Here is a 15,252-nt window from a genome sequence, read left to right as displayed (position 1 = left end):
CGGCATCCCTAGCAAATCACGTTGTGGAACTTTTCGGATTCTATCTACCTGTCTACTCATCTAACAGTGAATATTTTTTCATTTCCTATAGAGTGGTCTACAATATAAAATTGTGATAAAAATAGCATTGTCTTTCGGCCTTAATTGCCTTCCTAACGGTTGTCTGAAACAATTATTAAGCATTTTCCTCGTTCGGCGAGGGCCGGCCGGCAATTTATATTTCAAAAGGTGGTTGGGCCGCTTCTATACGCTAATGCTGCCTTAACTGAGTCCTTCCGATGCTTGAATATTTAATCGTTTTCCTAGACTGGGATATAAACGCTCAAATTTAACTTAAAGTTTCGTATGCTAGTTTTTTTTGGTGGTTTTTAGGATGCGAGAGGTAGTTTTTCTTCAATTTCTGCTTATGATTTGTATACCGAAATAACATGTACTGGTGCTTAAGATGTAATGTCGATTTGATAAACCATACAACTGAAGGGTTTCTATGTTTGTTAGAACGCGCTAATCTCAGGAAAAAGTCAGGCTATTAGGCTACTTTTTATTCGGATGCACCGTGTAATTCCCACTGGGTGCGAGTGAAAATTGTAATGAATCTTTCGATTCCTCAAATAGGTAGATACCTACTACTCGATAGTAAAATTGCAGTATTATATCACCCTGTAACATGAAGAAGAGATGCAAATATTCAAAGGCGCTAGGATTCAAAACGTCTGAAGAAATCGACACGATTCGCATTCCTTGCAAGTTTTCTTTACAAACTCCTATGAAAAGTTGCCGCTGCAAGCTATGTATGTATCTGAATTCCTTTACAAAAGTGTCGCATCTATAGAAGTTGGCCTATAATAATAAAAATGTATTTTTCATTGTACTTGTATGGCCATTGAGTGGAGTCAGCTATTGATAGCAGTTTTAAATAGGCTTGTATAGCAGTTTGTGTAAAAAGGATATTTATGTAGGCGTGGTGATTAATGCTCATTCTTTCTAAGTGAGAGAGCCTGTGTCCTACAGTGATAGTGAAGAAGACTGATGATTTTGGATGTACTTACAATGTTATATAGGGTGTCTTAGGACAGGGTCATTTAATTCAGAATGTCAAAAAAAAAAATACGGAAAATTATGGAATCAGACTTTGAGGATATCAATGACATAAAATGTTTGGAAAACAACTCCTGAAGATGTTCCTTGGAGGGGCAAAATACATGTCGAGTGTCCAACGTAGTTTTTTTCATTCAAAATTTTAATTAATACCATAAAACAATTGGCTTTTAAAGCCGTATAAATCGAGTAAATAATTTACGGTCACGCAGAAATTAATGGTACATATTTTACTATTGTTTTTTTTAATACATTTAAGGGTATAAAAGTTATGGCAAAAACTTTTAATTTGCCTCTATATGTGAAATAGAAATACATTTTCCAATTAGAGAGCGAACTATGAATGACACATGTATTTCCCGCATTTATGAATACTCATGCATTTGTGACGGATGCATCTAACTGCATAACATTATGTAAGTGTGAAATGCTTGCAGTTTCGGATGCATGATGCATGAAATAGGATTAGTACACCATTAGTTAACCACGTTTAGTTTAATTCAGTTAATTTATGGTAAGAGTAGTAGGTAGTGGATGGAATGGTGTTATTAATGGTGATATAGTTAATGGATGGTAAGAGGATTAAATACAGTTTTAATAATATTTTTCATGGAATGTTGGTGAAGCTAAATCCATTTAAAAAAATATTCAATTGTTATTAAAAACTAGAATTTAATATTAGTTTCATAACTTCCCTGCCCCATGAGTCATAATGTGAAATACACTGATTGTAGCTATGGTATCAGCTTCGTGGACAGTGAAGTGGTTAACGGATTCCTGTAAAAGAAGTAGGTTCTTCACAACACAAGCCCGCATACTTTGAACCTTTAGCTGACAGGTAATTTGATCGAGTTCATAAGTCAGTATCAATATTAATAGTAGAACAATCAGGTTCCCAGACTTGCTAAAACTTAGATTGGATTCCCGATCACCTACCTTCAAGACACGCTTGCAGGACTCACTGCAACATGACAGTTTATTCTGCAGTGTATGGAGCTTAACAATTAATAGTTTGTGCTGTACTCTGGACCGTGTTCTAGTATACACCCCGCCTAAGAGCGCACTAACAAAATTCTTTCAAGACTAAAGCATTTTTGAAATACCTTCTCAGTTTCCTTTCTATCCTCTCAATATTAGACTTCTTTTTCGTTACAGTACCTTCAAAGAGTTTAATGAAATCCTTCTGTAAACTATACCCTTGTAAACAAAGTACCTTTGCAGTTTCTATACCAACAATACTGCAGATTGAAAAATGAATCCGCGCGTTTATTTAAAGCTGTTACAATACTCGAAACGAGATCAGTTTTATTTAATTCACCTTTTCCCGTTTCCAAGTGGCCTTTCATTACATTTCCACTTCAGGGCAGCGTTTAATTGTTACAATTTTGAGTTTCACCGTCATAAATCGTCTCATATCCCGAGCCTATTCCCAAATATGTTGGGGTTTGCTTCCAGTCTAACTAGTTGCAGCTGAGTACCAGTGTTTTACAAGGATAGACTGCCCTATCTGACTTCCCCAACCCAGTTACCCGGGCAACCCAAGACCCCTTGGTTAGGCTGGTGGCAGACATCACGACTATTCATTCATTGCCGCATTCACAGCATTTATTCAAAGTTGTTTGTTATAATACTCGAAACAAGATCAGTGTTATTTAATACACCTTTTCCCGTTTCCAAGTGGCCTTTTATTACATTTCCACTTCAGGGCAGGCGTTTAATTATTACAATTTTGAATTCTACGTTCATAAATGTTACAGCCTTTTTATCGTCCCACTGCTGGGCACAGGCCTCATCTCACACGGAGAAGGATTGAGCATTAATCACCACGCTTGCTCAATGCGGGTTGGTGATTTCAGATGGTCATAAATACAAAATTATAATTGTATTCTATTCTAACTATGTTTTAATCGTGTCAGCGTGTTAGAACGTAACTTTGAACCCGGAAACTAACCGGGCTTTAAACTTGTTGGACATTCTGCCACATGACAGTGATATTTAACTGGCAGATATTCAGCTGTATTTGAAACTGTTTTGGACAAAAGGGACCGAGTTTAGTGTCGTAATGAAGTTTAGAATTTCTAGCAGCAAGCATTGGGTTAATTTAGATGCATTTTCGTATGTGTAATAGTGGGTGTTAAATTAGAAGCTGTTGCAATTAAATGAATGGAATTGCAACAGCTTCATGTTATTCAGAAACCTTAATTTTTTTAAAATATTTATTCGGTTACGGAAAGCCTCGGAAAACACCTAATAGGTATAGTGAACTGCTTTTATTAACCGCGTAAAAATGGTCATAAGTAAATGGGACAAAAAATCTAGTTTTATTTATAAAAGAATGTTATTATAAATTCTATTATTCTTTTATTTTTAACTTTTTGAGTACTCGCACACTGCACGCTAACAGTGGAGAAACCATTTAGAACACTCATTTGATTATGATTAAACACTAAACTGCATTTCCATACAAAAATACCAAAATAACTCTAACAAAAATAACTCCCAACAAATACCAATTTGTTCAGCGCATTCAGTTACAATAAACGCTGATAGCTAGAAAGAAAACGTTTAACGCATAAAACAGTCGTTCGAATATATTTATGTGACACCAATATCCGCAAGCGATGCGCCGTAGAACGGAACGTGATTCTCGCAGGGCATATTATATGACGCATAAATCCTATCATAGTACGTATATCGTTTGAGGGGTTGGCGTGGAAAATCTATCAAATAGTGGGCTTTTTTCACAAAAGTACAAACGCTTACTTTGTACTTTTGTGAATTAGGCTCAAATTATGAGAGAATGTTGCAGTGAAAAGTTACCTACAAATCAATAAATGGTTTTCTTTTACTAAACAGCAATTTTGATTAAAAATAGTTGCCACATTACAATAAGAGGAAAATAAAATATTCACTGGACCATCCTTACTAATATTGTAAACGTGAAGGTAATTCTATCTGTCGCGATTTCTACTGCGAACTAAACGATTTAAATATTTTGTATACAGAAATTCGAGAGCCCTGAAATAAGATATAGGCTACATTTTATCCTTGGTTAGTTGAAGTATCATGCAGTGGAAGTAGTGAGAAAACGGGTGAAACAGCTATTAAACGCTAGTATAACATATTAAGGCACATTATATCAAGATAAAGTCGAGTGCGGTGAACCTACTTCGCTCCGCGTGGGACGACCGTGGGCAGAAACGAGCGATTTGAAGCTTTTCGAGCCCCAGACTTCATTCAACAATGTTCCAGCCATATTGGAAAATGCTTTTATAATATTCTTTTAAATATAGAAAACCTCCCTCGTGACGTAGGTGAATAATGATTGTGTTTTGTTATTTTCGTGTTTGTTCTATTTTTGAACGTCAAGATGCATTGTCATCCAAATAAAGGCACGTTTTGGAAGCGAGCTGCTGGCCGCAACAACGGCATCGGTATGGTCAGTAGTAATCAGATTTCAACAGATTTCATGAAGTCGTTCCACGTGCGGTCAGCAGCTCGCTTCCAAAATGTACCTTAAAATTACAGGTCATTTGATATCTCTCGCCATCCTGTATCCATCTGCATGTCGGCAAAGTTATTTAAACTGTATTGATGTATTTATAATTGTATGATGAAAATGTTCATTTTTGTTGGTATAAGTTTTCCATTCTATTCATTGTTATTTTTCGCCCCACACTTTGCATTTTCACCAAAATAACCCTTATATACATAAAAAAACATATTATGTACTTCCTTTTCATATCTAAACAGTCTAGAGTCTTAGAAATTACATACTCTACATTTTCCCGGGTGCGAAAAGCCTCCCTCAGGACACGTATTAATTAATTAACAAAGAAACATATGCTTACACTAGCAAATTCTTGCCATCGGCTACAATTAATATTTCCAATAACCACATTTTCTCAGCCAAGCTACGTTAATAGAAAAACAAAAATCTTCAGTTGCGAACGCTTTTACATTTTCTCCTTCTCTTTAAATAAGAAACCAATGGAAAACAATTTAAAAATGAAAAATTGCTTTTTAAATGGAGCATAATTTCCTACTGAGCTTTAAAAAGTAACTTGTAAGCAAAAGGCAGAATGCAGAAAGGAGTTTCGTTTCAATTTTCAATCCTTCTTTGTGTAAAGGGTTTAGTTAGTATCGTTATTATATTTGTTTGAGTCGCTTTTCTTGTGTAATAATAATAACTTGGAAGAGATAAGTATGTGTAGTATGTATTTGTTTATAGAACAAATCTATTTGATTTGTGATAACACCATAAAATGACGCTTCTAAAAAACTCTTTCCAAAAAAAAAGTAAATTTCGTTTTAAATTCACGTTGACAACTGGTCAAACAACTGATCCGATTATAATGAATTTCGGTGCACATTGTACAATCTAGCTAAAGTCTATGAAAGAACATAGGCTACTTTTATCCGTTTCCAGAAAGTCGTTCCTTCAGGCCGCGAAGCAAAGCTAGATTTTATTTATTTAAAAGCAAAATGTAGTGACTTATTTTGTTCGTATTTTATTGCATTAAGTATCTCTTTCAAGTAAAGACTTAAGTTGATATGTCCTAAGCTCGGTTACATGCCTCTCGTCCAACCGGACAATCGTCTTACAACACAATAAGCTTAACCGACGTAATGTGCTTTCAACGGCTTTCAACTCTATTGACTTGGTAGAAAAGTACATTTTTCAATAACTCACATAATGCAGCTTGGTAACTGAATTTGTGAGGTACATTTTATTCTTAAAATCTTTAGGTTGGTTTATTTATTTCAAGTTATGGTGGCTCAGTGGTTAAAGGTCTAGCTTATGTGCTACTGGGTGAACTAGAGTGTACTGGTTCGATTCCTAGTCCGGCAAGAACCAATGTAACGTTTCTAGGCAAAATGTAAGTTACATAAACATGTCCTGTCCAGTATATTGTCTTAACAATAACTTAGTTAAGGTGACGGAAAACATCTAGAGGAAACTTGGTTTTTTGTGTCTAAAATCGCCAATCCGCGTTGAGCAAGCGTGGTGATTAACGCTCATTCCTTCTCTGTATGAGAAGAGATGTGTGCCCTACAGTAGGATATTAAAATAAGCTGATTACTGAAATTAATTTCCCGAATTGCAATCATTTTTTCAGTTTATTTATTTGTAGGTAAATTTTATTGATAATTTAATATTTGTAGATTCATTAATGTTAATATTTAAGGTAAATATTATCTGAATAAATAATTTTAATTTCATTACTGAAGTATTAAGTATGCGATGATTAAATACCCAATAATTCCAAATGTAGATTGATTTAAATGGAATTTAATTAAAAACGAAAATTGGGAAGTATTCATACCTTTTAATAGCTGGACTTATTCGAAATATTAATATGGGTTTTAATTACAATCTGTTATTTTTGAAAATACTCTTCATTGGTGATTATATTCACGGGTTAAATTCCAAAAATTCATATAATTATTATTTTGTTGCATTTAATACAACTGGTAAAATGAGTTTGTGTCATAATTATCTGATATAATAACTTTCTGGTTCAACTTGCATTGTATAACTTATTTATTTATTTTCTTAGGAACAATATACAATGTTTTATATATGTAGTAACAATATGAAAAAATAACACATAAGTTTATATGAAGCATTGATAACAAGGTTTAACAAGGGTAAATTCAACTACGTTATTCACTTGCTCAGAGTTAACCTATAAAATATTGAAATATGTACTTCTTTTTCTTTTTGAAGATAGTGTCTATGACGTTTCTCGCGGAGTTTTTTCCATAAGACGCACTCTTTGGAACCGCGCTTGACGTTTCTTAAGCACCTGCAATTGGTCTATATCATATAAAAACCTTTGACTTTGACTTTGAAAATGGATAAAATTCTAAATTCTCTCGATATCTGAAGTATGTGATAAATGCATACTGCAATCAATTTGTGAACACAATGCATATTCTATATACCTTTGTTCGAGCATATCGTATTATTTAACAAAAGAATGCTTACAATAAAGGTTCGACTATTCTGTAAAATAAGCTCTGAAAAGGTTCAAAGGATAAATTGAAAAATGGCTTGTTAGCTTAAAATTGATATTCACTGGACGCCGCTGGCTTCGCAGCTCTTTAATTATGAAATCATATTTTTGTAATAAGGGATATCTGTTTTAAACTAGCCGTTACTGGTTTAAGTGCCGACTGTACTACTTTCCGCAGTCGGATAATGAGTAGCTTATGTTCTTTCTAAGGCCCTAATCTTATAGTCTTACTTATAGCTCTCGGGAATCGCTCGATAGAAACTATATCACACATACATTACATTCGTATTTTTTCTTTTGTAATCTATGCACCATGCTATTATCGGTTCACTAGTTTTGGCGTGAAAGCGCGACAAACAGTAAGACAGACTTTAACATCTGTTATATGGAAGGCAAAATAATTCAATACATGTTCAATGAAGCTATCATTCTCGGAAGCAGAATGTTATAGACGTATCTGTGTAACTTTATTTGTAGTAATACCATACCTGCGTATATTTGTTTTTACCTTCAAATTAGTAAAACTCTTTGTGAACTTTAACCTGTGTTTATTTGTTCAAATCGACGGCAGAATTGATAATTCAATAAAAAAATCTAACTACAATGTGGTCTGACCGTTTTTCGGTGAAGTTGTCAATGCTTGAATTGAAAATTGACAGCTGTCAACTGAAAAAAACATTCTTCCTTTTTAAAGATCAATATTTAAATACTGTTCGACTTTATCACCAGTATTATTGGAGTAACTACAGAGTGTTTAAAAATATTAAAACCTCTGTAGTATCTTTGTTTATCGGGTGAGCTTTTCACATGATGTTGTAAATTATGAAAACGAAAAATGACTCGTGTGGCCAAACCACTGAATGGATTAGGTATTTTTTTTACAATTCGCCATAGAATATCATAAAGTATATGCGATAGGATTTAATGTGATTGTGAACGACACTGTATACATAGTATGTGCACAATGAAATTATACCTCCCGAGAGCAGATTGTGGCATGCTAGTCGAACTGCATGAATCATCAATATTTCACATGGACTGGCCTGAACTGACCTCAAAGCTCAACTTTGGTAAAGCAGAATTACAAGGTTGCCCAATTTTCGTCTTCAAGTCATTATATTGTTCCTAGATTTTTTTTGCCCGTCGTGTCGGATTGCTGTCCCATCGGACTATGAGAGTGAAGGAATAGTGAGTGCACTTGTGTCTGCGCAAATGCTTGTGCACTATAATATGTCCTACGCAGTTGGCTAATCTCCTTACATAAGAACAGTCGCCGTAGCCGATAATCAGCTATTAGAACACCATCATCAGAATTTTCTCAACTATGTTAGGGTTGGCTTCCAGTTTAAATATTTACATGTTTGGTAACAATATTTTACATAGAGCGACTGCCTATCTGACCTCCTCAAGCCAGATACTTGGGCAACCGATACCCTTTGCAAAACTTGTTGTCAAACTTACTGGTTTCGGCTGCTAACGATTGCCAAAGATGTTAAAAGTTACTTTCGCATTTAATAGTTGGAACTCAAATATGCCACTTAACTTTCTGAACGAAAAAAAATTCTCTTAGTTCAATTCAAAACTGTTCAAGACGATATACTTTTTCTTCTGTAGAATTGCAAACATTGTAATAACGGTGTTGCCGTAATAGAAAATAGAAGCGTATAGAAGATAAATTGTTGTATTACTTGCAACACTTGTTGGATAGCCTTAGGGAATCGCTCGATAGGAATTGAATCCTATGGGGGAAACCGTAGCATTTTATACGTATTTATCTTTTGTAAGCTTTACAAGAGGAACCTTGCTTACTACATAGGTATCATGTTTTAGTTATGAGGCATTTTTGTTTTTATATATGTAGGAAGTATATGAAAGCCATACTTCCATTGATGCACATATAATTTCAAGGGAACTGTATTTCCTATTTAGGCAAATAATAACGCAAATCGTTTATTTTATTTAATATTTAAAATGTAGAAAATAAGTTGTGAAATCAATAAATAAATTACCAACTTTAATCGAAATATACGATTAATATATACCTACTGCTACTAGTATACTCAAGACGTAAAAACGCATGGCAGAATGTTAAAGTTATTTAAGGTGATCGGCTACTAAAAATTACGTGACATACAAAAAAAAATGTTATCCACATCTCAACTAAAATAATAATTTCTCAAACTAATTTGATTTGAATGCTGAATTATAATTTTGCCTGAATAAAATAGTTGTACTGGTTTGATTTACTAATTTCATAGTTTTCATTAGCTTTCAATAGCTTACATATTAATATCGAATACTCCGTATTAGGCTTTCAATTAGACGGCTATTAATATTTAGATCATATAGTACAGAATTGTAGGAAAGTCATTATTTGCTACGGGTAATTAGACACGATAATTGTACTGTAAATCTAATTAGTGATCTGAATGTGCATAACACTGTAATAATTAGGAGTATGGATTAAGATAATCGAAACGGATTTAGAAGGATGTATAAAAACTTACTCTCCGTCTACGTCTTCTTGAAGTTGAAAAATATTTATTTATGTTACTGACACTTTGAGTACAAAAAATATTAATTAAGAAAGTCGTGCATTCAATCAAAGGTAGTTCGGTCTGATACCGGCTTAATATCTGATGGTTGTTATCTGCGTACTGCCATACGAAAACAAACTGTCCCCCAACTAAAAGATTGCAGCATGCGGAAGTTCTTTACCGAAGAAAGATAGATATGAAGAAAGAAATATGGTGATCTGAATTCACAATTATGTTATTTTAATTTAGTTATTTCTTTTATTATTTTTTTTAAACATATCACTAACGTATATATTTGTTCAACAGCGATGCCTAACGACAATGGACTTGACTTCTCTCGGTGTCGGCTCGTGTGTCGGCACCGGGATGTACCTGGTTGCCGGAATGGTTGCTCGGAAGTTCGCGGGGCCTGGCGTGGTCATCAGCTTTATTATCGCCGCCCTTGCGAGTATCTTTTCTGGTAAGTTTGAGTTTTAATTAAAATTAGTTTTTTTCAAAAAGTACCAAGATTTGTGAAAAGTACCTGATAATTTTCAAAAAGTACCAGGCTTCTAGCTGACCAAAACTTTCAATAAGTACTGGGATTATTTCAAAATGTGATAGGCTTGTTTCGAAAAGTACCAGACCTTTTTCAATAAGTCATAAAGTATCAAGATTATTTCATAAATTACCAAATAATTGCAATAAGCACCAGGCTTATTTAAATAAGTACCAAAATATTCCCGTCTTATTTCAAAAAGAATCACGGGGAACTTCTAATACTCTTTAATAGATCAGTCTAATAAATCCATTTTTATTCTAGTGACAATTCAACCCCCTATTAAAAATCTACCCTCTACTCTCATTTGTATGCTTTCCACAAAAACACGCTAAAATTATCAGATTTAACATACTAATCTCGTATCATAAAGTCTATATCACAATTAAATGTAAATCCTGAAAGCTGAAATGAAATATGAATCCGGTTTGAGCAGACAATCGGCCATTTAGAACGTTAACTATGGCGTGTTCACATTTGAATAGAAGGTGCATTTCAGTGGTCTTTGTTCTAACATTTTAGATGAAAGCAATTATAAATTAGATAGTGGAGCGGAAATTAGTTTGTATTGTATTAATTTCAGCTAGCTGTTAAAATAATGGCAACTGGATTAAGATTAGCCTATTAGTAAAAAAAAAACAATGTTCAGGCTTTAGACAATGTTTAGACTATTTGTTCAGACAGACATTTTGACGTGAAACGCGACAGACTGACAAACATAGTTACTTTTGCGTTTAAAGTATTAGTAAGGATAATGTATATGTAAAGTATTTCTTTATCTTAACGAATTTTCGTCTTCATTTACTCATTAAACTTATTCTTTTCTTTCTTCCCAAAAATTATATATGGTATACAATTCTGTTCAGAATTTTCAAACGCACATAATCAGTCTCCTTTTCTATCTATAAATATTAAAGAGGCATGAAAAGTAAAACCTTTCCCCTTCATATTATCGTTAGTTACAACTAACCCCATGATTCAACCGACCCCTTCTTCCCCAAACAGGAGCCTGCTACGCTGAATTCGGAGTCCGAGTCCCCAACACTACTGGAAGCGCCTACATGTACAGCTACGTCACCGTCGGAGAGTTCATAGCCTTTGTCATAGGCTGGAACATGATTTTGGAGTATCTAGTAAGTATAGCTCTTATGTATCTTTGGTTTTTATAACAGACAAGATGTGTTCTCGCTGTTTCATGCACGCTACGTGAAAATTACTGCCCGTGCTGGGATAAAATATAGCCTATTTTGCTCATGAAGATTGTAGGTATATAACAGTGAAAGAATTTTTTAAATAGGTTCAGTAGTTTTGGAGCCTTTAGGGTAAGTACAAATAAACAAACAAAAAACTGTTTTCTCTTTATTATATTGGTATAAAAATAGTCTGATTTAACCGAGTATTGTTTTCTTTGTCGTTGGTCTAGTGATCGCATAGTTCGACTTCTGTGTATAGGGTCTCAGGTTCGATTTGAAATCGATTTGCGTATCAGTTGACTAACAGGTTGAATACATATACAGAAGTACCGTTATAATATTTATCTAATATGGCTTCAACGAAAAAGGGTGTTTTTTTCAAAGACAATTTATTCGAAATAATTATTTATGTAAGTTCTGAACAAAAAAGTATGTTCTATTTTCTCTCTGGGTGTACTTTGGTGTTCAGGTCGAAATCTATTTTTATTTCTACCCTCAGTTCAGGAAATACAATAATTGCTGAAAAGTCGTCGAGTTTCCAAGACTTCGGAACTAAAAAGAAGATATTTTTAAACGCGTGGCCCTAGTTATTTTTATGCTCCCAAGTTTTTTTAATGGTTAAATCACAGTTTTTAGAACTTAAACTTTTGCGGTTTCTTGTTTGCAAAATTGTTTTTGTAACAGCTCTAAAAATACTTTCGATAATACGTAATTTTAAATTTTGCCTTTGTGGATATGAGTTGAAGTTGTAAAGAACTCAGAATTTGAGGGCTTCACACAAATACATAGGCAGAAATATATGAACTAACTAAACTTAATATAAATATTATATGAATTTCTCCGCTCAAGGATATTACTGAGTGGGCGAAGACAATAATGTTTGTATAAAGAAATTCTATTGGGGGTTAGAAACTCCCTTACACTTTGGTGTAGTCTCAATCTTATTTAGAACAGTAGACTAAAAAAAGTAGTAAGCAGAGTGAAATTTTATTGAAGCGATTTCGGCCCGACCCGGGAATCGAACCCGAGATCTCGTGCACAGCAGTGATGCTATGCAACTGGTAGACCAATAAGGCAGACAGTAGGTATAGGGATAACCCGTCTAGGCTGCGGGATTTTTCGAAAGGGTTACCGCTGCCCCAGTACATAAAGGGCTTAAGAATAAGTCGTACCACAAAATCTTATAAACGTCTGTTGAACACTTGTCTAAAAAATTAACAGATTATGTCGTTGAAATAAGGTTCGTTTTGTAGCCACACTTTTTTTAGATGAGTTTTCAACAGATGTTTAAGTTTTTGTAGTAAGGCTAATGGAGTCTGACACTCCCTCACGCTGCACCCACAGCGACAAGAATCATTTGAATATTTCCCATGAAAAAGGCAGTAGGTTTTTCAATTATTAATACATGTATTATTTTGTTAAACAGATCGGTTCCAGCGCCTGTGCCCGGGCTTTGAGCGCTTGCTTCGACTCACTATTTGACGGCGCCATCTCGAATAAACTAGCTGAAAAAATCGGAACTATGTATGGTAAGTACACCATAGATAAACATAATATACGTGTCATATAGGTGCTGTAAAGTAATAGATGTAAAGAAAGAAGACGCACACGTATACATACACACAATGAGAAAGCAACAAAAAGAAAAAATACTGAAACAAGATAACAATGATCTCAAGAAAACAAGATGTCAAACCTACCTTGGGCTACCTACCTTCCAGTATAACCGGTCGCAGCTGAGTACCAGTGTTTTACAAGGAACGACTGCCTATCTGACCTCCTCAACCCAGTAACCCGGGTTAGCCAATACCCCTGGGAAAGAACAGTGTCAGGCTTACAGGCTCACCGATGTAATAACGCCTAGACGACTGCTGCTAAAAGCCAAAAATAACATAATTAAAATATATGCTGATCGTCTTAGCAGTTAAGCTATCTTAATTCACGGACATTTAATACCGTCAAAAAATAATACTTTCAATATTAGTTTTCAAAATAAAAAACTTTTTTACAAAAAAATTAAACCGACTTCCAAAAACACTAAAAAGTAAAAAAAAACAAATTTTAGGTGCATCGGCCTAGAAGTCGGTGTCTAATGGATGTTACTAAGTTAATTTTGCCACCGACTTCTAGGCCGATGCACCTAAAATTTGTTTTTTTTTTTACTTTTTAGTGTTTTTGGAAGTCGGTTTAATTTTTTTGTAAAAAAGTTTTTTATTTACAACTTTTCAGTGATACGAATAGTTGTCACTATCCATATACGTGGAAAGTTCTCATCAATACAAAGAATATAAGCCCAAAAACGAGGTATTTTACATATTCAGTTGTCGAATTCCCTCGACCTTCTCTGGTCTCCATCATCAGGTCAGCTCCAAACCTGCACTGTTGCAAAGGTCTCGTCAATACAAATAATATAAGCCCAAACACGAGGTAGTTTACATATTCAGTTGTCGAGTTCCCTCAACCCTCTCTGGTCTCCATCATCAGGTCAGCTTCAAACCTTCACTGTTGAATAGTGCTTTCAGGCATGCACCTGAATGTCAAGTTTTTACCCTAAGTATGCCTACAACTTTCGAAGGTTTCCCTCGATTTCTCAGGGTTTCCATCATCAGATCCTGACCTGATGACGATGGGACCAAATGACAAGCATACCCTTTCAAATAAAAAAAGAATTTTTGAAATCGGTCCAGGCGTCTTTGAGAAATCGAGTAACAAACATAAAAAAAAAAAAAAAAAAAAAATACAGCCGAATTGAGAACCTCCTCCTTTTTTTTGAAGTCGGTTGATAATAACGAATTTTGAAAAAAAATCTTCAAACCCAAGCCCGCCGTAGTAGCCTGAAAAATATCAATTTCAAAAACAATTACGGTGAAACGAGAGGAAAAAGCATCAAAAAACAGAATGTTTGATGCCGGTGTAAAAATTGACGGCACCCACAAAATGTACAGAAATATGAACCGCCGCTTTTCAAATACTCTTCGTTTTTATTTCAAGTGATCGGTTCTGCTATTCGTCGATTTTATTCGAATTTCTGCGTATGGAGGGAACCTTTAAAAGTTTTGAAATTGCAAATGGCAGTGTGTATCATCTTCGCCCAACTGCAAAACGAAAATTAAAGTATTTATTTACGGAAAAAGAACAGTTGTTAAAATCATGTAGCAATGTAAAAAATGTTGCTTTTGGTGAGAATAACTGCATATTTTATGGTATCTGAATTCAGGTCTATGTTTAAAAAGATCTATGCTCTCACCCTTCGTAAAATCGTCATCTGCCCAGTCTTTTCTCAACTATGTTAAGGTCGGCTTCCATGCTAACCAAATGCTGCTGAGTACCAGTGTTTTACAGTTAGCGAAAAGGTTATCCTTCAAAAATTAAACAACCTATAAGACACTAACCCACCCTTCTACGAATAATGTATTTTCCCCCACAAAAATAGATAACTCGCTAACATCGCATGTTTTCGAGAACACCGGATGCCTCTAAAATCTTCAATAAACGGGTTAAACAATTTTCGCAGTATTTCCTGTAACCTTGTACCTACGTAGGTACTGCGCGCCTTTGTAACTCAATTGTGAACGCGCATGTATCGTTAAAGGCTGTTGTTACAGGAACTACAAGTTTATTACAAGTACAAGGACTGTTAATAAATAGTTTCATTATCTGCCTAGCTTTTCCCAATTATTTTGGGGTCAACTCCTAGTCTCATTGGAAGTAGCTGGGCACCAGTGTTCATTTACATGTAGCGACTGATTGTGACCTCCATATACTCGGATACCTGGGCAACACGATCCCCTTTGGTAAGTCTGGTTGTCAGACAGCCGGGACCCGTAGATAAGATCTCATCACCCATCCACGGTTCCACCGCGCCA

The 15,252-nt window shown here is 34.8% G+C and overlaps 1 protein-coding gene across 1 annotated transcript in view; it reads left to right on the top strand.

Moving 5' to 3' along the window:
• Nucleotides 1-15,252, top strand: part of LOC110373863 (solute carrier family 7 member 14) — a 146,495-nt gene that overhangs the window by 45,080 nt on the left and 86,163 nt on the right. Inside the window, exons 5-7 of the mRNA XM_064036975.1 lie at nt 9,962-10,115; nt 11,199-11,326; nt 12,813-12,915. Of these exons, the coding sequence (XP_063893045.1) occupies nt 9,962-10,115; nt 11,199-11,326; nt 12,813-12,915 (385 nt within the window). The remainder of the gene's footprint in view (nt 1-9,961; nt 10,116-11,198; nt 11,327-12,812; nt 12,916-15,252) is intronic.

The sequence above is a fragment of the Helicoverpa armigera genome, chromosome 1 (assembly GCF_030705265.1).
Source record: "Helicoverpa armigera isolate CAAS_96S chromosome 1, ASM3070526v1, whole genome shotgun sequence".
NCBI classification, from domain to species: Eukaryota; Metazoa; Arthropoda; class Insecta; order Lepidoptera; family Noctuidae; genus Helicoverpa; species Helicoverpa armigera.
The sequence above is the reverse complement of the archived record's forward strand: the minus strand, read 5'-3'. Positions and strand labels throughout refer to the sequence as shown.